Here is an 18,393-nt window from a genome sequence, read left to right as displayed (position 1 = left end):
TTGCCAAATTTGTAAGCTTCATAGGGATGGACATTATATTTATAAATGCCCTTCTATAAGGGTTACTGTAGATGTGAAATTCTTGACCTTAATATCATCTTTGAAAATATTAAATTGAAAATTCTGTTAACTTATATTTTAAGAATAAGCATATTGTATTACTGCAAGAGATTTGATTTTCAGCAGAGTGCAAAGTTCTTTCAAATGCACATGTCTTTTTTTTCTAATTTCATTTTGTTTTAAAGCACTTTTTAAGTGTAGTTTTCTCATTTAGTAAATGTTGTCTAATTGAACAAAAGAGAAAGACAATAGAAATACATAGCTTATCACCATTAACCTATGGGTGGGATTCTTTGTACCATGTCACCTCAGGCCATGTCATCTTACCAATAGTAATGCACCACTGTTACAATTAGTGTCCATACTAGATTAGAACTCTGGTAACAGGGGACAGAAATTTTTTTCTACATAGGATTTTACAAAATACAGACTTTTGGGGGTGGGGTGCTCACCTTACCAGAGAGTCAAAAGATAGCCTAATCCTCACCAGTGTCATGTGCCCATTCAAGGTACACTGAACATGCTCTGTTCTTTATCCTCTGTACCTGAGGCAGAGGTCAATAGGTCTAATGGCTTTCACTTAAGTCACACTTTTTAAATGTTTTAAAATTACTTCAGCCATTATTCTCATACCTTTTCTACTCTATCCTATAATAAAAGGAGTCAATTCTGCCTTTCTCTTCCTTAGTTTTTCATTTTGATTTACATCTTCACAGGCTGATGGAGAGGTTACACTATTAGAATATATACATATATATATATATTTTTTCTATTATCCTTTTATCTTTTCCTTCAGAAATACCAATTATCTTTATATTGGATTGTCTTTGACTGGTTTTATGTCTATTAACTTTTCTCTAACTCTTTAATGGCTTTATCTCTTCATTAAAACCATTGAGTATTAAGTTTTTCTACATAAGTCATTTGATATTATGCTATATATATATATTCCCCTATTGTTCATAATTACTTATATATTATCTTTGTTGTTATTCTTAATTAGTTTCCTAAGTTATAAATAGTTCTTTTGATAATGCTGTGTTATTTTATCACCTCATTTTTTTGGCTTTTTGGTATGAGTCCATTTTAAATGTTCTGTATCTTCAAGTACCTGTGAAGAATATCTTTCCATTTTTCAATTTATGTTTCTTCTTGAGCTTGTTGTCATTTCCCCCTATCTTTTGTGTATTATGTCCTTTTCTTCTGATCCCCATCTCATAGTATATTTGCATTCTGTTTTTTCATCATATTCATGTATGTATAGTTCTGTCTCCATCTTTTATTTGTTTCTTGAATGAAATGTGACTGGTGAGATGTCTGGCTGGAGTGGACCTTGTACTCTGCAATCTTTCCAGTGGAGATGAGGGAAGATGACTGAAGACAAGAGATATTTTGATGGCTGGTCTTCTGTATGGATGGTTCTTCATCCTTTCTGGTGACACCATACACTAAGAATATTGCCTTATTTTTCTGCTCCAACATCCCCAATTATACTTTACACCTAAAGGAAGACAGGTGCTACCATTACATACTTGTCTTTTCTGTGTTTGGTAAATCTTGTAGTAGCAATCAGGGGCCTGAGACAGGGTTCACCCCTCCTTGCTGATTGTATGACAAATATTCATCTGGTCTGTTGTGTCTGAGCCCCCTGCTGGTGACTTCCACAGTGTCCAGGGTTAGAACCCACCCATTTTGCTCCCATCTCCCATCATTGTACATTCACTTCTCTTCTCTGTGCAACCCAAATGGCCATTTTACTCCTGTTTTGTGATTTTAAAATACTCTTCATATTCATGTCCCAATTAGAACTACTGTCCTTGTTTTCAAGAAAGAATATGATATATTTAAAACTTTTTTCTTTTATTTCTACAGAGTGAACTAAGAAGAAGAACTATCCTAAGTCTTCTGAATTAAAACTGAGACTCAATCTACATTGAACTTCCTCAGAAAGGTATGCTTTTCTGAGACATCTCAGCTGGATCCCTAAGTGTGTTCACTCTCCCTCCTTTTATTCTTTTCTTATATTTATGATCAAGGAAAATGAAATGGTATATCAGTGCACATCTAAATTACAAGTCAATATATAAACTTTGCAGTGTTTTCACCCAGTTTTATCCTGACAACTACTTTCTAGTGCCTCCATATTTCACCTTCTATCATAACTTCAGTAGTACAAAATCTCTTATATTTAGTCACGGAATATGCAGATATAATTTGATTATAACATGTTGCTTGCATCCAGACCCTGGCTTCTTCTCAATGAACTTGAAGCTACTAAATTCTAAAGTAACATAATATTTTTTTAACATCTTTATTGGAGTATAATTGCTTTACATTGTTCTGTTAGTTTCTGCTGTATAACAAAGTGAATCAACTATATGTACACATATATCCCCATATTCCCTCCAGAGGAGCAAAGAAAAATCTTTAAAATCAAAAGATAGCTTTAAAAAATATACATTAATTTCCAAATAAAAAGATGTTGGTTAACTCAGAAATGAAATGGCCAGGCAGTTACAAATCATATTGCTTTTGTTCCACATCACCTGCCCTCCTTACTTACCCAGCACTGATTCTGGATACAGAAGCAGAAGAGGGTCTGTGGTGGTCTGGCTAAGTACCAGTTGTTCTCTTGGTGTCTGAGTCGTAGAGTTTTTGGCTTGTGCTGATGCATGTAAAGATGAGAAGAAATGAAATAAGCTTAAGAGATTTGGAGGAGATCAGATTGCAGACATCAAGAATAGAAAAAGTTGAAACACTAGTAAAATGGGAAGAATAACTGATCAAAAAAGAGAATTAGGTGAATCTGAAAGAAATGACATTAAGAAGGACAACAGGAATACATAACTTATCACCATTAACCTAGGGGCAGGGCCTTTTGTAACCTCTTACCTCAGGCCATGTCATCTTATCAATGGTAATGCACCACTGTTACAATCAGTGTTCACACTGGATTATGACTCTGGTATCAGGGGACAGAAACATTTCCTATATGAGATTTTACAAAATAAGGACTACTTTTTTTTTTTTCTGGTTCATCTTACCATAAAGTCAAGATATGGCTTAAAACTTGATTGTTGTCTTTTCTCATCTTTCCTTTTCCTGCTTTTCATTCCTCAACTCAATAAATTTTTGTTGATATTATTCTTCAGCAAGTTCTCCTAGTAGATTTAAGCAAATATCCTACCAGGTTCTGGTCCTGCAGTAGAAGCATCTGCTTAGGTTTCAGCAAAAGTTCCTCAACAGAGTCTCATTGAACTGACTTGGACCACATGCCATCCACACGCAAAACACTGGTCCTAGAGCAAATGTGCTTTGAATTGCGCCTACCTGGGTCATATGTCTATTCATTCAGCTCAGTATGTACAGCTCACTCTCCATACAAGCCAGACATAACAATTTGATGATGGTGCATTTTGCCCAAACTGCAGCCTTCCCCTACTGCCCTTCTCACAGTGATTACTCATCTCCGAGTAAAAGACAAAAGGTCAGATCTCATCTCAATCCATGCTTCCACTTACTCCCTCTGCTCCCTTCATCTTGTCTTCCTTGAACATTCTTTGGAAACTCTAGGCAGGTTCCAGTTTAGGGCTTTTTTTTTTAACCCTCTGGTCCTTCTTCCTAAATTGTCCTCCCACATTTGTGGACATGGCTCATTCTCTCACATCCTTAAAGCCATAGTGAAGCTTCCTCTGCCCACCTTATTGGAAACTGAAGCTCTCTCTGTGCACATCTTATCTACCTTCTTTGCTTTATTTTCCCCAGAATACTTATCACTATCTAAGAAATTGCATGTTTTTAAAATTCATTTAATTCACTGTGTCATACCAGACCCCACTAAATTGTAAGATTCTTTAAGATAAGCAACCACTAGGTCAGTAACATATACATAATAGATTTTCAGTAAACTATTTATTGAATAAATCAGTTTGTGAATGAATATGCATCTTTGAGTGGGGAAATTTGTGTAAGGTTCAGCTGAAGAAGATATTGAGTTGGTCAAGTACCATGAATGAAAGTACTATATTATAATTCTCCTGTTTGTATTAGAAACTGTTTGTAAACTCTATTTTAATTGATAGCAACTTGTACCTCTCCTTATTCATCACCAGAAAAACCACATGTAAGCTCTTTATCATTTTACTCATCACTTCATCTGGATTTCCAACTTCTCATGTTCAAAACATGGAAGAAGTGATAATACTTTTCTTTCAGGGTTACTCGCACCATTAACTGAACTTATGCATGTGAAAGCCACTAATACACTAAAAGCACACACACAAAAAGGCTTATAATTACAATTATTTATAACCATTGTTTGTGTTTACATGTTTAAAATACATTTGTTATCATTAGGCTAATCAAAGAAATTCAAGTAAAAAAGGAATATTTTTGTTTTGTTTTCCTTGCCTTCAGGAATCATGAACATTGAAGCATATTTTGAAAGAATTGGTTATAAGCACTATAGGAACAAGTTGGACTTGGAAACATTAACTGACATTCTTCAGCACCAGATCCGAGCCATTCCCTTTGAGAACCTTAACATCCATTGTGGGGAAGCCATGGAATTGGGCTTAGAGGCCACTTTTGATCAAATTGTGAGGAGGAACCAAGGTGGGTGGTGTCTCCAAGTCAATCATCTTCTGTACTGGGCTCTGACCACAATTGGTTTTGAGACCACTATATTGGGAGGGTATGTATACAACGCTCCAGCAAACAAATATAGCAATGCCATGATTCACCTCCTGCTGAAGGTGACCATTGATGGCAAGAACTACATAGCTGATGCTGGATTTGGACGCTCTTACCAGATGTGGCAGCCTCTAGAGTTAATTTCTGGGAAGGATCAGCCCCAGGTGCCTTGCACCTTCTGCTTGACAGAAGAGAGAGGAATCTGGTACCTAGACCAAATCAGAAGAGAGCAGTATATCCCAAACCAAGAATTTCTTAATTCTGAGCTCCTGGAAAAGAATAAATATCGGAAAATCTACTCTTTTACTCTTGAACCTCGAACAATTGAAGACTTTGAGTCTGTGAATATATACCTTCAGGAATCTCCAGCATCTGTCTTTACAAGCAAGTCATTTTGTTCCTTGCAGACCCCAGAAGGTGTTCACTGTTTAGTGGGCTTCACCCTCACCTACAGGAGATTCAATTATAAGGACAATACAGATTTGGTAGAGTTTAACACACTGAATGAAGAAGAAGTAAAAGAAAATCTAAAAAATATATTTAATATTTCCTTGGAGAAAAAGCTTGTCCCCAAACATGGTGATAAATTTTTTACCATATAGAGTAAGCAATAAAAATGGTCTCAGTATTACTTCTGGTGCTGTAACTTTTTATTATAAAAAAGTTTAAACGTCTATAAAAGTAGAGAGAATGAAATAATAAACCTGCATTTGTTTATCACTCAGTTTATCAGCTATAAACTAGAGGCCTATCATATTTTCTCAATGCTCCCAAATTATATTGAAGAAAATGCTAGATATCAAATCATTTCACCTTTAAAAATGTCAGCATATATAATTAGATAACATTTAAAAAAACATAACCATATATTTTTTCAAAAATAATAATAGCAAAGATGTTTTAATGATGGCCTATGGTTTTCTTGAGGAAAAAGTGATTTATGCTAGAAAACTTTCCACATTGGTTAATGTTGAATTCATACAACATGTTTACCTATAATTCAGTAACTAGAACCTTGAGGGAAACTTTTTTATTAAATTCTACCAGTGTATATCCAATGTCATATTTGTGCAGAAATACCACATGTATAATGGGATTATAATTCAACCAAAAGAAAGAGACATGACATTCCTTCCAAATAACTTAATATTTCTCAAGACAAAGTGTAAACCAATACTTGTTAGCATGTGATCAAGTACCAAGAGAGGGACACAACTAATAATTTCTTACATGGCTCTTTTTGCAACCACAGTTCTTCAAGTACCATTTTTCTTAATATGGGAACACTACTATTTATAATTTTCAAATTTTGGAACTCAGTATTTTTGCTTAAAAGTAATAAGTACTGCAAATTTAAAAATACTTATTATCTAAAAACTTCATATTGGAAAAGTATGTTAAAACATGTTGGCCAATACAATATCAGTCATAAAATTTTTGTTCGGCATAGTTAGGTTATTATGGGGTTTCTTTTTTTTTTTTCCCTGCAGTAGAGTCTTCCTTGAATCCTCGTTCTTGTCTCCCAGTTCTATTCTTTTACTTCCTTTTACACTTTGTTGTAAAAGAAAGAGTATGTGCTTCAAAGTATACAGTTTTGAGTTCAAATCCTGTGGACACCAGGTGAATTAATTGATGAATCTGTGGCTCCCATTCCTCAGGTTTAAAATGGGGACAATACCTATATGAATAAGTGTCTAACCGAAAGCACCATCTTCCTTCCCTCTCATTGGCCTTGTTCAGCTCTGCTGCTATCTTGCAGCATGGTTAGGTCATGTATGGTACTGTTGGACAGAAAGAATTTTCTCACATTCTGAAAAGACAATGCCAAGGGAGGAGATGTAAGCAAGAGATACATTCCAGATCAAAATGTGGCTCAAGAGAGGACCTTCAAAATGGCGGAGGACTCAAATATTGAGGTCACCTCCCCACAAATACATCAAAAATATATCTATATATGGAACAACTCCTACAGAACACCTACTGAACACTGACAGAAGATCTCAGACTTCCCAAAAGGCAAGGAAATCCCCACGTACCTGGCCGTGTGGCTGACAGGGACTTGGTGCTCCAGCAGGATGTCAGGCCTGAACCTCTGAGGTGGGAGAGCCAAGTTCAGGACGTGGGACCAGCAGAGACATCCTGACCATACGTAATATCAATTACCGAGGGTTCCCCAAAGATCTCCGTCTCAACACTAAGAAACAACTCCACTCAATGACCATCAAGCTGCAGTGCTGGACACCCCATGACAAACAACCAGCAAGGAACACAAACACATCCATTAGCAGAGAGACTGCCTAAAATCATAAGAAGTTCACAGACACCCCAAAACACACCACCAGACATAGTCCTGCCCACCAGACAGACAAGATGCAGCCTCATCCACCAAAACACAGGCACCAGTCCCCTCCAATGGGAAACCTACACAACCCACTGAACCAACCTTACCCACTGGGGACAGACAGAAAAACAACAGGAACTACAAACCTGCAGTCTGCACAAAGGAATACACAATAAGTTAAGCAAAATGAGAAGAGAAATATGCAGCAGATGAAAGAGCAAGGTAAAAACCCACCAGACCAAACAAATGGAGAAGAAATAGGAAATCTACCTGAAAAAGAATTCAGAGTAATGATAGTAAAGATGATCCAAAATCTTGGAAATAGAATGCAGAAAACACAAGAAACGTTTAACAAGGACCTAGAAGAACTAAAGAGCAAACAAACAATGATGAACAACACAATAAATGAAATGAAAAATCCTCTAGAAGGAATCAATAGCAGGATAAATGAAGCAGAAGAACGGATAAGTGACTTGGAAGATAAAATAGTGGAAATAACTACCACAGAGCAGAATAAAGTAAAACGAATGAAAAAAATTGAGGACAGTATCAGAGACCTCAGGGACAACATTAAATGCCACAACATTCGTATTATAGGGGTCCCAGAAGAAGAAGAGAAACAGAAAGGGACTAAGAAAATTTTTGAAGAGATTATAGTTGAAAACTTCCCTAATATGGGAAAGGAAATAGTTAATGAAGTCCAGGAAGCACAGAGAGTCCCTTACAGGATAAATCTAAGGAGAAACATGCCAAGACACATATTAATCAAATTATCTAAAATTAAATAAAAAGAAAACATATTAAAAGTAACAAGGGAAAAACAATAAATAACACACAAGCGAATGCCCATAAGGTTAACAGCTGATCTTTCAGCAGAAACTGAGCAAGCCAGAAGAGAGTGGCAGGACATATTTAAAGTGATGAAGGAGAAAAACCACAACCAAGGTTACTCTAACTGCAAGGATCTCATTCAGATTTGATGGAGAAATTAAAACCTTTATAGACAAGCAAAAGCTGAGAGAGTTCAGCACCATAAAACCAGCTTTACAACAAATGCTAAAGGAACTTCTCTAGGCAAGAAACACAAGAGAAGGAAAAGACCTACAATAACAAACCCAAAACAATTAAGAAAATGGGAATAGGAACATACATATTGATAATTACCTTAAATGTAAATGGATTAAATGCTCCCACCAAAAGACACAGACTGGCTGAATGGATACAAAAACAAGACGTGTATATATGGTGTCTACAAGAGACCCACTTCAGACCTAGGGACACATACAGACTGAAAGTGAGGGGATGGAAAAAGATATTCCATGAAAATGGAAATCAAAAGAAAGATGGTGTAGCAATTCTCATATCAGACAAAATAGACTTTAAAATAAAGACTATAACAAGAGACAAAGAAGGACACTATATAATGATCAAGGGATCAATCCAAGAAAAATATATAACAATTGTAAATATTTATGCACCCAACGTAGGAGCACCTCAATGCATAAGGCAAATGCTAAGAGCCATAAAAGGGAAATTGACAGTAGCAAAATAATAGTAGGGGACTTTAACACCCCACTGTCACCAATGGACAGATCAATGAAAATAAAATTAAATAAGGAAACACAAGCTTTAAATGACACATTAAACGAGATGGACTTAATTGGTATTTATAGGGCATTTCGTCAAGAAACAACGGAATACATTTTATTCTGATGTGCTTATGGAACATTCCCCAGGGTAGATCATAACTTGGGTCACAAATCAAGCCTTGGTAAATTTAAGAAAATTGAAATCGTATCAAGTATCTTTTATGACCACAATGCTATGAGACTAGGTATCAATTACAGAAAAAAAAACTGTAAAAAATATAAACACATGGAGGTTAAATAATAAGCTACTAAATAACCAAGAGATTACTGAAGAAATCAAAGAGGAAATCAGAAAATACCTAGAAACAAATGGCACTGAAAACACGACAAGCCAAAATCAATGGGATGCAGCAAAAGCAGTTCTAAGAGGGAAGTTTATACCAATACAATCCTACCTCCAGGAGCAAGAAAAATCTCAAATAAACAGCCTAAACTTACACCTAAAGCAACTAGAGAAATAAGAAAAATAAAACCCAAAGTTAGCAGAAGGAAAGAAATCATAAAGATCAGATCAGAAATAAATGAAAAAGAAATGAAGGAAACGATAGTAAAGATCAGTAAAACTAAAAGTTGGTTCTTTGAGGAGATAGGCCATTGGCCAAACTCATCAAGAAAAAAAGGGAGAAGACTGAAATCAACAGAATTAGAAATGAAAAAGAAGTAAAAACTGACACAGCAGAAATACAAAGGATCATGAGAGATTACTACAAGCAACTTTATGCCAATAAAATGGACAACCTGGAAGAAATGGACAAATTCTTAGAAAGGTATAAACTTCACAGACTGAACAGGAAGGAAGAGAAAATATAAGCAGATCAATCACAAGCACTGAAATTGAAACTGAAATTAAAAATCTTCCAGTAAACAGGGCTTCCCTGGGCGCAGTTGTTGAGAGTCCGCCTGCCGATGCAGGGAGCACGGGTTCGTGCCCCGGTCCAGGAAGATCCCACATGCCGTTGAGTGGCTGGGCCCGTCAGCCATGGCCACTGAGCCTGCACGTCTGGAGCCTGTGTTCCGCAGTGGGAGAGGCCACAACAGCGAGAGGCCCGCGTACCACAAAAAAAAAAAAAAAAAAACTTCCAGTAAACAAAGGCCCAGGTACAGATGGATTCACAGACAAATTCTATCAAATATTTAGAGAAGAGCTAACACTTATCCTTCTCAAACTCTTCCAAAATATAGCAGAATGAGGAACACTCCCAAACTCATTCTACGAGGCCACCATCACCCTGATACCAAAACCAGACAAGGATGTCACAAAGAAAGAAAACTACAGCCAATATCACTGATGAACATAAATGCAAAAATCCTCAACAAAATACTAGCAAACAGAATCCAGCCGCACATTAAAAAATATCAAACACCATGATCAAGCGGGGTTTATCCCAGGAATGCAAGTATTCTTCAATATGCGTAAATCAATCAATGTGATTGATTATTAGCAAATTGAAGGAGAAAAACCATATGATCATCTCAATAGATGCAGAAATATCTTTTGACAAAATTCAACACCTATTTATGATAAAAACTCTCCAGAAAGTAAGCATAGAGGGACTCTACTCAACATAATAAAGTCCATATATGACAAACCCACAGCCAACATCATTCTCAATGGTGAGAAACTGAAACCATTTCCACTAAGATCAGGAAGAAGACAAGGTTGCCCACTCTCACCACTATTATTCAACATAGTTTTGGAAGTTTTAGCCACAGCAAGCAGAGAAGAAAAGGAAATAAAAGGATTCCAAATCAGAAAAGAAGAAGTAAATCTGTCACTGTTTTCAGATGACATGATACTCTACATAGAGAATCCTAAAGATGCTACCAGAAAACTACTAGAGCTAATCAATGAATTTGATAAAGTAGCAGGATACAAAATTAATGCACAGAAATCTCTTGCATTCCTATACACTAATGGTGAAAAATCTGAAAGAGAAACTAAGGAAACACTCCATTTACCATTGCAACAAAAAGAATAAAATATCTAGGAATAAGACTACCTAAAGAGACAAAAGACCTGTATGCAGAAAACTATAAGAGACTGGTGAAAGAAATTAAAGATGATTCAAAAAGATGAAGAGATATACCATGCTCTTGGATTGGAAGAATCAACATTATGAAAATGACTCTAATAACCAAAGTAATCTACAGATTCAATGCAATCCCAATCAAACTACCAATGGAATGTAAATTGATACAGTCACTATGGAGAACAGTATGGAGATTCCTTAAAAATCTAAAAATAGATCTACCATACGACCCAGCAATCCCACTCCTGGGCATATACCCTGAGAAAGCCATAATTCAAAAAGAGTCATGTACCACAATGTTCATTGCAGCTCTATTTACAATAGCCAGAACATGGAAGCACCCTAAGCGTCCATCAACAGATGAATGGGTAAAGAAGATGTGTCACATATACACAATGCCATATTACTCAGCCATAAAAAGAAACGAAATTGAGTTATTTGTAGTAAGGTGCATGGACCTAGAGTCAGTCATACAGAGTGAAATTAGTCAGGAAGAGAAAAACAAATACCATATGCTAACACATATATATGGGATCCAAAAAAAAAAAAAAAAAAGGTCCTGAAGAACCTAGGGGCAGGATGGGAATAAAGATGCAGATCTAGTAGAGAATGGACTTGAGGACACGGGGAGGGAGAAGGGTAAGCTGGGACGAATTGAGAGAGTGGCATGGACATATATACAGTACCAAATGTAAAACTGAAAGCTAGTGGGAAGCAGCCGCATCACACAGGGAGATCAGCTCAGTGCTTTTTGACCACCTAGAGGGGTGGGATAGGGCGGGTGGGAGGGAGGGAGATGCAAGAGGGAAGAGATATGAGCATATATGTATATGTATAACTGATTCACTTTGTTATAAAGCAGAAACTGACACACCATTGTAAAGAAATAATACTTCAATAATGATGTTAAGAAAAAGTGATGTTAAAAAATTATTAATTAATTAATTAAATACTGCTGTAGCTGCTCCCCAATTAAAAAAAATATGGCTCAAGGAAAAAATGCAGTTTGTACAAATGAGTCAAAGTCATATTGTATAATGAGTATCCTGAAACCCAATGCAGTTGTTTTGCCTTAAATACAACTATGACATGGGGTGGGGGGTGGGGGGAGTCGGGGAAAACCAAAAATATGTTGAAAGAGACTTAGAGATATAAAATTTATCTTCCAGATTGAACAGATGTGCCTTTCTGTGCAATGTTAACATCTCTCCAGTGAAAATTAAATGAGTGGTCTCTACGGTTTAATGATTATTGACCCTGTTACTACTGCTGCTTAAAAAATTGCCCTGAAACTCAGTGGTTTAAAACAACCATTTTATTTTTCTCACAAGGCTTCTGGGTCTGTACTTTAAGAAGATCACAGAGGAATGGTTCTTTTCTGCTGTCCAACGTCCAGTCTCAGCTGAGAGAACTCCAGTGGCTCACGGTTATTTGATGGCTATGTGCTAGAAGCGTATTCACTGGCATTGTGTTGCTGAGCTGGGCCTACAAAAGGAGAACATACATGTGGCCTCTCCAAGTGGTCTGGGCTTCCTCACAGCATGGTGGCCTCAGGGCAGTCATAGTTCTAAACCGTGACTCAGAATGCTATGTTGAGGGTTCTAGCTTATAAGTTGGAAACTAAAGCACCTTTTTAAAAATTATTGTTTTCAGGTGAAGTGAAATTTGTGTACAATCACAATGTTGTGCAACCATCACCTCCATCTAATTTCACAATATTTTCATTACCCCCAAATAAAACCCCAGACCCATTGAGCTGTTTAAATCACCTGTCATGACCTAGCATCAAAGTCACATAATATCATTTTTGCCACATTCTGTTGGTTATAAGTAACTCACAAGTCCTCTGGATTCAAGGGGCAAGAACTAGACTTCACTTCTTGATGTAGAAATGGAAAGGTATGGAAGATATTCTTATGGTCATCTTTGGAAAATATAATCTGACACAGTCAACCCTCTGGTTGCAAAAATTTACATTGAAGTCCCCTCCCATTTTGGCATTAGGTTCAAACTTGAAATCCAGGATCTTGTCATCAGGTGCAGGTGCAGATAAGGCTCCTCAGGTGCAGTTTTGTGAATACCTCTCTTTGAGTATCATTCTTCTTGATCAGAGCACTTGTAAACCATTGTGACAAATTACCTTTCCCCACATACCCCACACAAAACAGTGAAACAAGTGAAAAATGATCACTGTGGACAGTTCCATTCAGAGCAAGGTAAACAAGGAACACACAGCAGACCCCAGTCCATAATAGGTGTGAAATCTAAGGGGCCCATGTGGCCAGTTCCTTGATTAGGGCTCAGTCCTATTTCCTGTGAGTTTTTTCATTATTCTTGACCTTATTCTCTAGGCTTTTGGATTCACCACATGTCTCTGCCATAATTTTCATAATGGCTAAAATTGACAAAAACCTTATTTTCTTATAAGGAGATTACAGCCCCATGGGAGCTAATAAACCTTTATCTAAGGATTTTCCTCCAGGGTGAGGGCAGTTTTGTCCACAGCCCTCCCAAGGAACAGCAAGACACCCTAGACTCAAGTGACGTGTGATGACTTGAAGGATGAGTATGAGTTTATGCAATTAAATATGCAGGTAGTTATTAATATGATGGGGCAATGTTTCTGAAAAAGTGGTGTCCTCAGTTTGGGTACCCTGAAAACAGAGCTGTCTTCAACTTGTGACCATAACAGTGAGGTCAACTTAGAAGGAGGGACTGGAATGAAAGAATGTGAGGTAAGAAAAGAATACTCGGGAGCATTGGGGTTAGATGTAGCAGTTTAAGACTCAGAGACATTTATTTGGGAGGTGATACCAATAAACAGGAGAGGGAACAGGGAAAGTGAGGACATGCATGAAAAGTCAGTAAGAGGGTTCATTAAGTTTGTTGCTGTGGGCAACATGAGCTAAGTGCCACTAGGACTTACAAAAGCGCATATACGAATGCCTTCCAGCATTTTCCACTAAAGAAAAAGTGGTAGGAGCATTTGTCCACTTGTTCCCATCTCCCATTGGTTGAGAGTTCCCCCAAAGGAGTTACATGAGAGTGGGCTTCTGTTGGCATCCATGGAGAAGTCCTGTGGCAAGAAGCAAGAATATCTGGTATACACATGAGTCAGGACACTGTCAGCAGTAAGCCATCAGATGCCCACACGACTGGACTAGTGACTCGGCCAAAACAGATGGTAGTGTAGGGTGGAGGGATAAAGACAGGCTGGGTATGGAGGCAGGATCCCCCAAATCTCCCTGAATTATCAGAGCAGCCAAGCTGGGATTAGTATTCAAGCTTGGGACAAATGTTTAACCATTTTTTTCATGATTTGTAAACACTAGACATAAATGTAAATAAGAAAGAAGCAAACACACAGAGAACCTATGGAGCAGAAGAAAAGCTGTTATTTTTTTAAACATCTTTATTGGAGTATAACTGCTTTACAATGGTGTGTTACTTCCTGCTTCATAATCAGTGAATCAGATACATATATCCCCATATGTCTAAGCTGTCATTCTAATAGTAGAAAGGTGAACTGCTAAACAGGATCCTAGAAAGAACTATTTTATCTTCCAGGTCTTTAAGGAACAGTGAGTCCATATGATGTTTTGTTAATCTCTAACAATATCCAGCAGCTTTCTCTGTCAATAATTGTGGGGAATATTTTCTGGATGTTTTTCAGAATAATTGTGATAGTTATAGTTTCATCATTAGCACTAAACTTTCACTCTATAAGTCACTGAGATTTAGGGCTATTTGTTATGGCAGCACACTCTAGCCTACCCTGACAAGTGCTTTAAAATAAATCAACACTACGTGGAGCAGCAATAAAGGGGTATGCTTTTTTTGTCTCTTCTTCCTTGACAAATGGTCTAACTCCTTTAGATTATTTTATTATTTTCCCAGATGTTAGTCATCTTCTATGACTAGCACCACATGTATAGCTAAATTACATGAAAAGAGAGATTCTGAACAGCTGCTTTAAGCACAAAAATTTGGAAGAGGATAAAATGCCTAAAGATATTTTTTTTACACAAAAATATGTATGAGGAACTTGTGAGGTCAGAATCATGTTGCACGATGAGCAAAGCCTCTTTTCCAGGAGGTTCAGTAAATACACACAGGTCCACATATGACTGGAGAACTGTGAAGAGAGATCTGGGGAGGCTGTAAGTGTGAAAGAAGTTTCCCTTCTGATGGAAGCTTAAACTAGGTTAATGGTCATCATGGACTCTGCCATATTCAATTATCAAGTAGGTGTTGAGTAAATACTTGTTGAATTAATGCATGAATAGCTTCAGCTTGTGTCTAGCAAGATGCTTGACAAATAGTGGTGCTCAAAAGTTGTTTGTTGACTGATGGCATGAGGTATAAACACATGTTTTGTTAGAAAGGAGCTCACACACAGTTTCTTATGCTGCTGGGGTCTACTCTTCCCCACTGCCACACCCACATTAAGCAGGATCCTGAATTTTTGGCCGCAGTTGCAGTAAGTGCTTCTCTGCTTCTGAACAAGGAGCTGGGCTGCCTAAGTCCTACACCACCTGGCAAGATGGAAAGTAGTTTCCCCAAAGGGATAATGGAAATGACCAAAACTCAGGAGTCCCTTGCTTTCTCAACTCCTGGAAGTAAGAAGCAGAAGACTGTTGTATACACCTGGAACAGGTTTTGAATTTTTGGTTTTTCTTCTTATTTTTTTCTTTCTTCCATGACAAGGAGAGAGAGGCAGCACTGAAAACCAAAAAGCCCTCACTGAGGAATTGGGAAAAGTTGCATCTTGGCAGGATCTTGTCAGCAACATCATTTGGTTGGTGCCAACATGCTGAGGAAGGTGACAGGAGACAAAGCTGCCAGCATGGCTACTTTGGTTTTGCTGCTAAGGCCAGGACGGGATCCCTGGAGGCTTTAGCTGCAAAACAACTCACGAGGCCAAATACCAACAAGCAGGCATCAGCCTCACACTGCCCCTCAGTGGGTCTCAACACCAGAGGCTCGAGGGATATCAGAGTAACCTCTGCCACAGGATAACCAAGAGGTCAGACTCATGACTATTGTTCTGGCATCCTTACTGTACCTTCTTCCCCGAACCTAGCAGCCGGCAGGTAGTGGTTTCTTGTTTCATCCACTTGTTTCATCTACACCACTAAACTAGGAGATCCTTTAGGAAAAAGAATATCTAAGATGGAACCAGTGAATACATAGTTTTGGCAGTTAGGTGCATAAATAAAACTCTAATTGTGTGTTCATTCTTCCCTGTGGTTTAGTACATGAGACAACTCCCAGCTTCTGGAATCAGTCATTCTGGTTGGAGATTAATTTCAGTTGCTGCAAAGAAAGCCTGTTATCCAACACTTTATAAGAATAAAAGGGTATCATGAAGCCCAAATGGGTGCCAAAAGATAAAAATTAAAAAAAATTCTTTCACCTGCCAGTGCTGTCATATTCTACTACTCAAGTTTTATTTCCAAGTGAAGTTAACAATTAGCATTTCGTTTGCAACAGTATTTAAGATATATTAACAAATATCTGCTTTTTAAAATTCAAATTCTTATTTTTTTTCTCAGCTAGGCAGGACTTTAGAGATGAATAGATGTGGCTGCTTGGCTGTTGTTACTTTCTCTCTTACTGACTTTAGTTCTGACCTCCTTCAATCTGCTGACATCCACGTCCTCCACCTGAAACCTCAAGCTCAGAAGCCATTTATACACGGGGTATGTCACTACTGCTTTTCCACAACCAAGCGAAATCAGGGAGAGTTGTCTAAATCCCCAGTTGCTGATCTTCTTGTAACTGTCACTCACCCACTGGGAAACTATTAACTCTGCCTCCATCAAAAATTAACATACACATTTCAAATTCAAGTTGATCAGAACAAAGGATCAATTAAACCAATTAGAATCAAGATGTGGTAGGCATTGCATCTTTTGATACTCTTTGTCCTCAACAGTTCTTTCCTTCTGAGATACAGATATTCTGCTTTCTCCTTAATCTTTCATGAATGTAGTCTTTGACAGATTTTCAGCCAGACAAGTCTCTGAATAGGCTTGTCATCTCATTCACTTACGCCCACCCCTCTTCTCTGCCTTGGGTTGGCATAGCCAGAAAAACAACCATCTGGGTCTCTAACAATGGGCTATGTATACTATCACTAATTCTCCTACAACACTGCAAAATATTTTACTATCTCCACTTTATAGATGAGCGTCCTGAGACTCATAGAGACCGATTAACATACCCAAGTTTAAACAGCTACTACATATCACAGTCATTTATGTCAGTTAATGTTATGCATTATGGTTAGGGTTAGGGTTAGGAATAGGGTTAGGGTCTGCACCAGGAGGCTAACCTGCACTTAGCACCACCAACTATGCACCTGCATGTTGCCAGGCTGACTCCCTTCCCTGACCTCCACTGCCATGTGTGCACCTATTGAGAGACCCTGAAACCACAGAATACCTGTCAGCAGCCAGGGCACTAGCAGCTGCCAGTGTGCCCAGAGTTGTCCCTGATCCTTGCTGCTGTCTCTGGCCCCCACCACTACATGTGTGTCTGTAACCAGTCCCTGCCACAACACAGACACTTGTAGCTGAGTGTGGGCACACCACTGGCTCTGGCCACCATTTGTCCTGCCTTAGTCTGTACCTACTGGGTACCACACTAAGGACTCCAGCAGTCCTGGCAGCAACTACAGACTCCCTGTATCACTCAGCAAGGACAATGCAGTCGTTGACACTCTGGGCCTTAGAAGCCTGAACCAACAAGACATCAAGACACACCCAGGTGAGTTGCCACATGCCCTTGCACTTGGCACCCTGCATTACTAGACCTGGGATCACAACGTATTTTAGCATTCCCCCTACCAGCAGATGATGGTCTTTCCTTACCAAAGTCAGTCCATAAACTCTGGAAGAGGTGACTGCTTCTTCAAATGCAGACACCTGTGCAATACTACATGGGTCACATAAAATCAGAGAAACAGGACATCACCAAAAGAACACAGTAAACTTCCAGTAACTGAACACAAATAAATAGAGACACATGAATTTCTCAATAAAATTCCAAAACAATTTGTGTAAAGTTGTTCAAAGAATTACAGAAGAATGCAAAGAAGCAATTTAATGAAATCAGTAAAATAATACAAAAGCAAAATGAGAAGTTGAACTGAATTTTTTTTTAAGCATAAAGAACAAAACAAAATTTTGGAGATGAAGAATGCAAAACTGAACTGGAAAATTCAATAGAGAGCTTCAAAAACAGACTGGACCAACAGAAGGGTCAGTGAGCTCAAAGATAAATCATTTGAAATTATCCATTCAGAGGAGCAAAAATAACAAAAAGAATGAGGAAAGCCTATGGGACTTACAGCATGTCATTAAAAGGAACAATCCACACATCAGTGGAGTCCCAGAAAGAAAAGAGAGAGAGAAAGGAGGGAAAAGTTTAGTTAAATGAATAATGGTTGAGAAAATGTCAATCCTGGGGAGAAATTTGGACATCCAAGTTTATAAAGCTAATAGGTCACCCCATAATTTCAATCCAAAGACAGTGTTCTCCAAGGTGCATTATAATAAAACTGTCAAAAATTTTAAAAAGAGAGAGAATTTTAAAAGGAGCGTGGATTAAAAAATCT

General features: G+C 37.9%; 1 protein-coding gene across 1 annotated transcript; it reads left to right on the top strand.

Moving 5' to 3' along the window:
- Positions 1-1,931: 1,931 nt before the first annotated feature.
- On the top strand, positions 1,932-8,276 carry LOC309977659 (arylamine N-acetyltransferase 1). The gene is made up of 2 exons (XM_082863899.1): positions 1,932-2,011; positions 4,477-8,276. The coding sequence occupies exon 2, from the start codon at positions 4,482-4,484 to the stop codon at positions 5,352-5,354; it is 873 nt and encodes a 290-aa protein (XP_082720025.1). The 5' UTR covers positions 1,932-2,011; positions 4,477-4,481; the 3' UTR covers positions 5,355-8,276.
- Positions 8,277-18,393: the final 10,117 nt, after the last annotated feature.

This window comes from Leucopleurus acutus (genome assembly GCF_964270905.1).
Source record: "Leucopleurus acutus genome assembly, chromosome: 21".
Classification (NCBI taxonomy): domain Eukaryota; kingdom Metazoa; phylum Chordata; class Mammalia; order Artiodactyla; family Delphinidae; genus Leucopleurus; species Leucopleurus acutus.
The sequence above is the reverse complement of the archived record's forward strand: the minus strand, read 5'-3'. Positions and strand labels throughout refer to the sequence as shown.

What these genes read in the sequence shown, in the direction of transcription:
- LOC309977659 (XM_082863899.1), top strand. Translation starts at nt 4,482, where the DNA reads ATGAACATTGAAGCATATTTTGAAAGAATTGGTTATAAGCACTATAGG.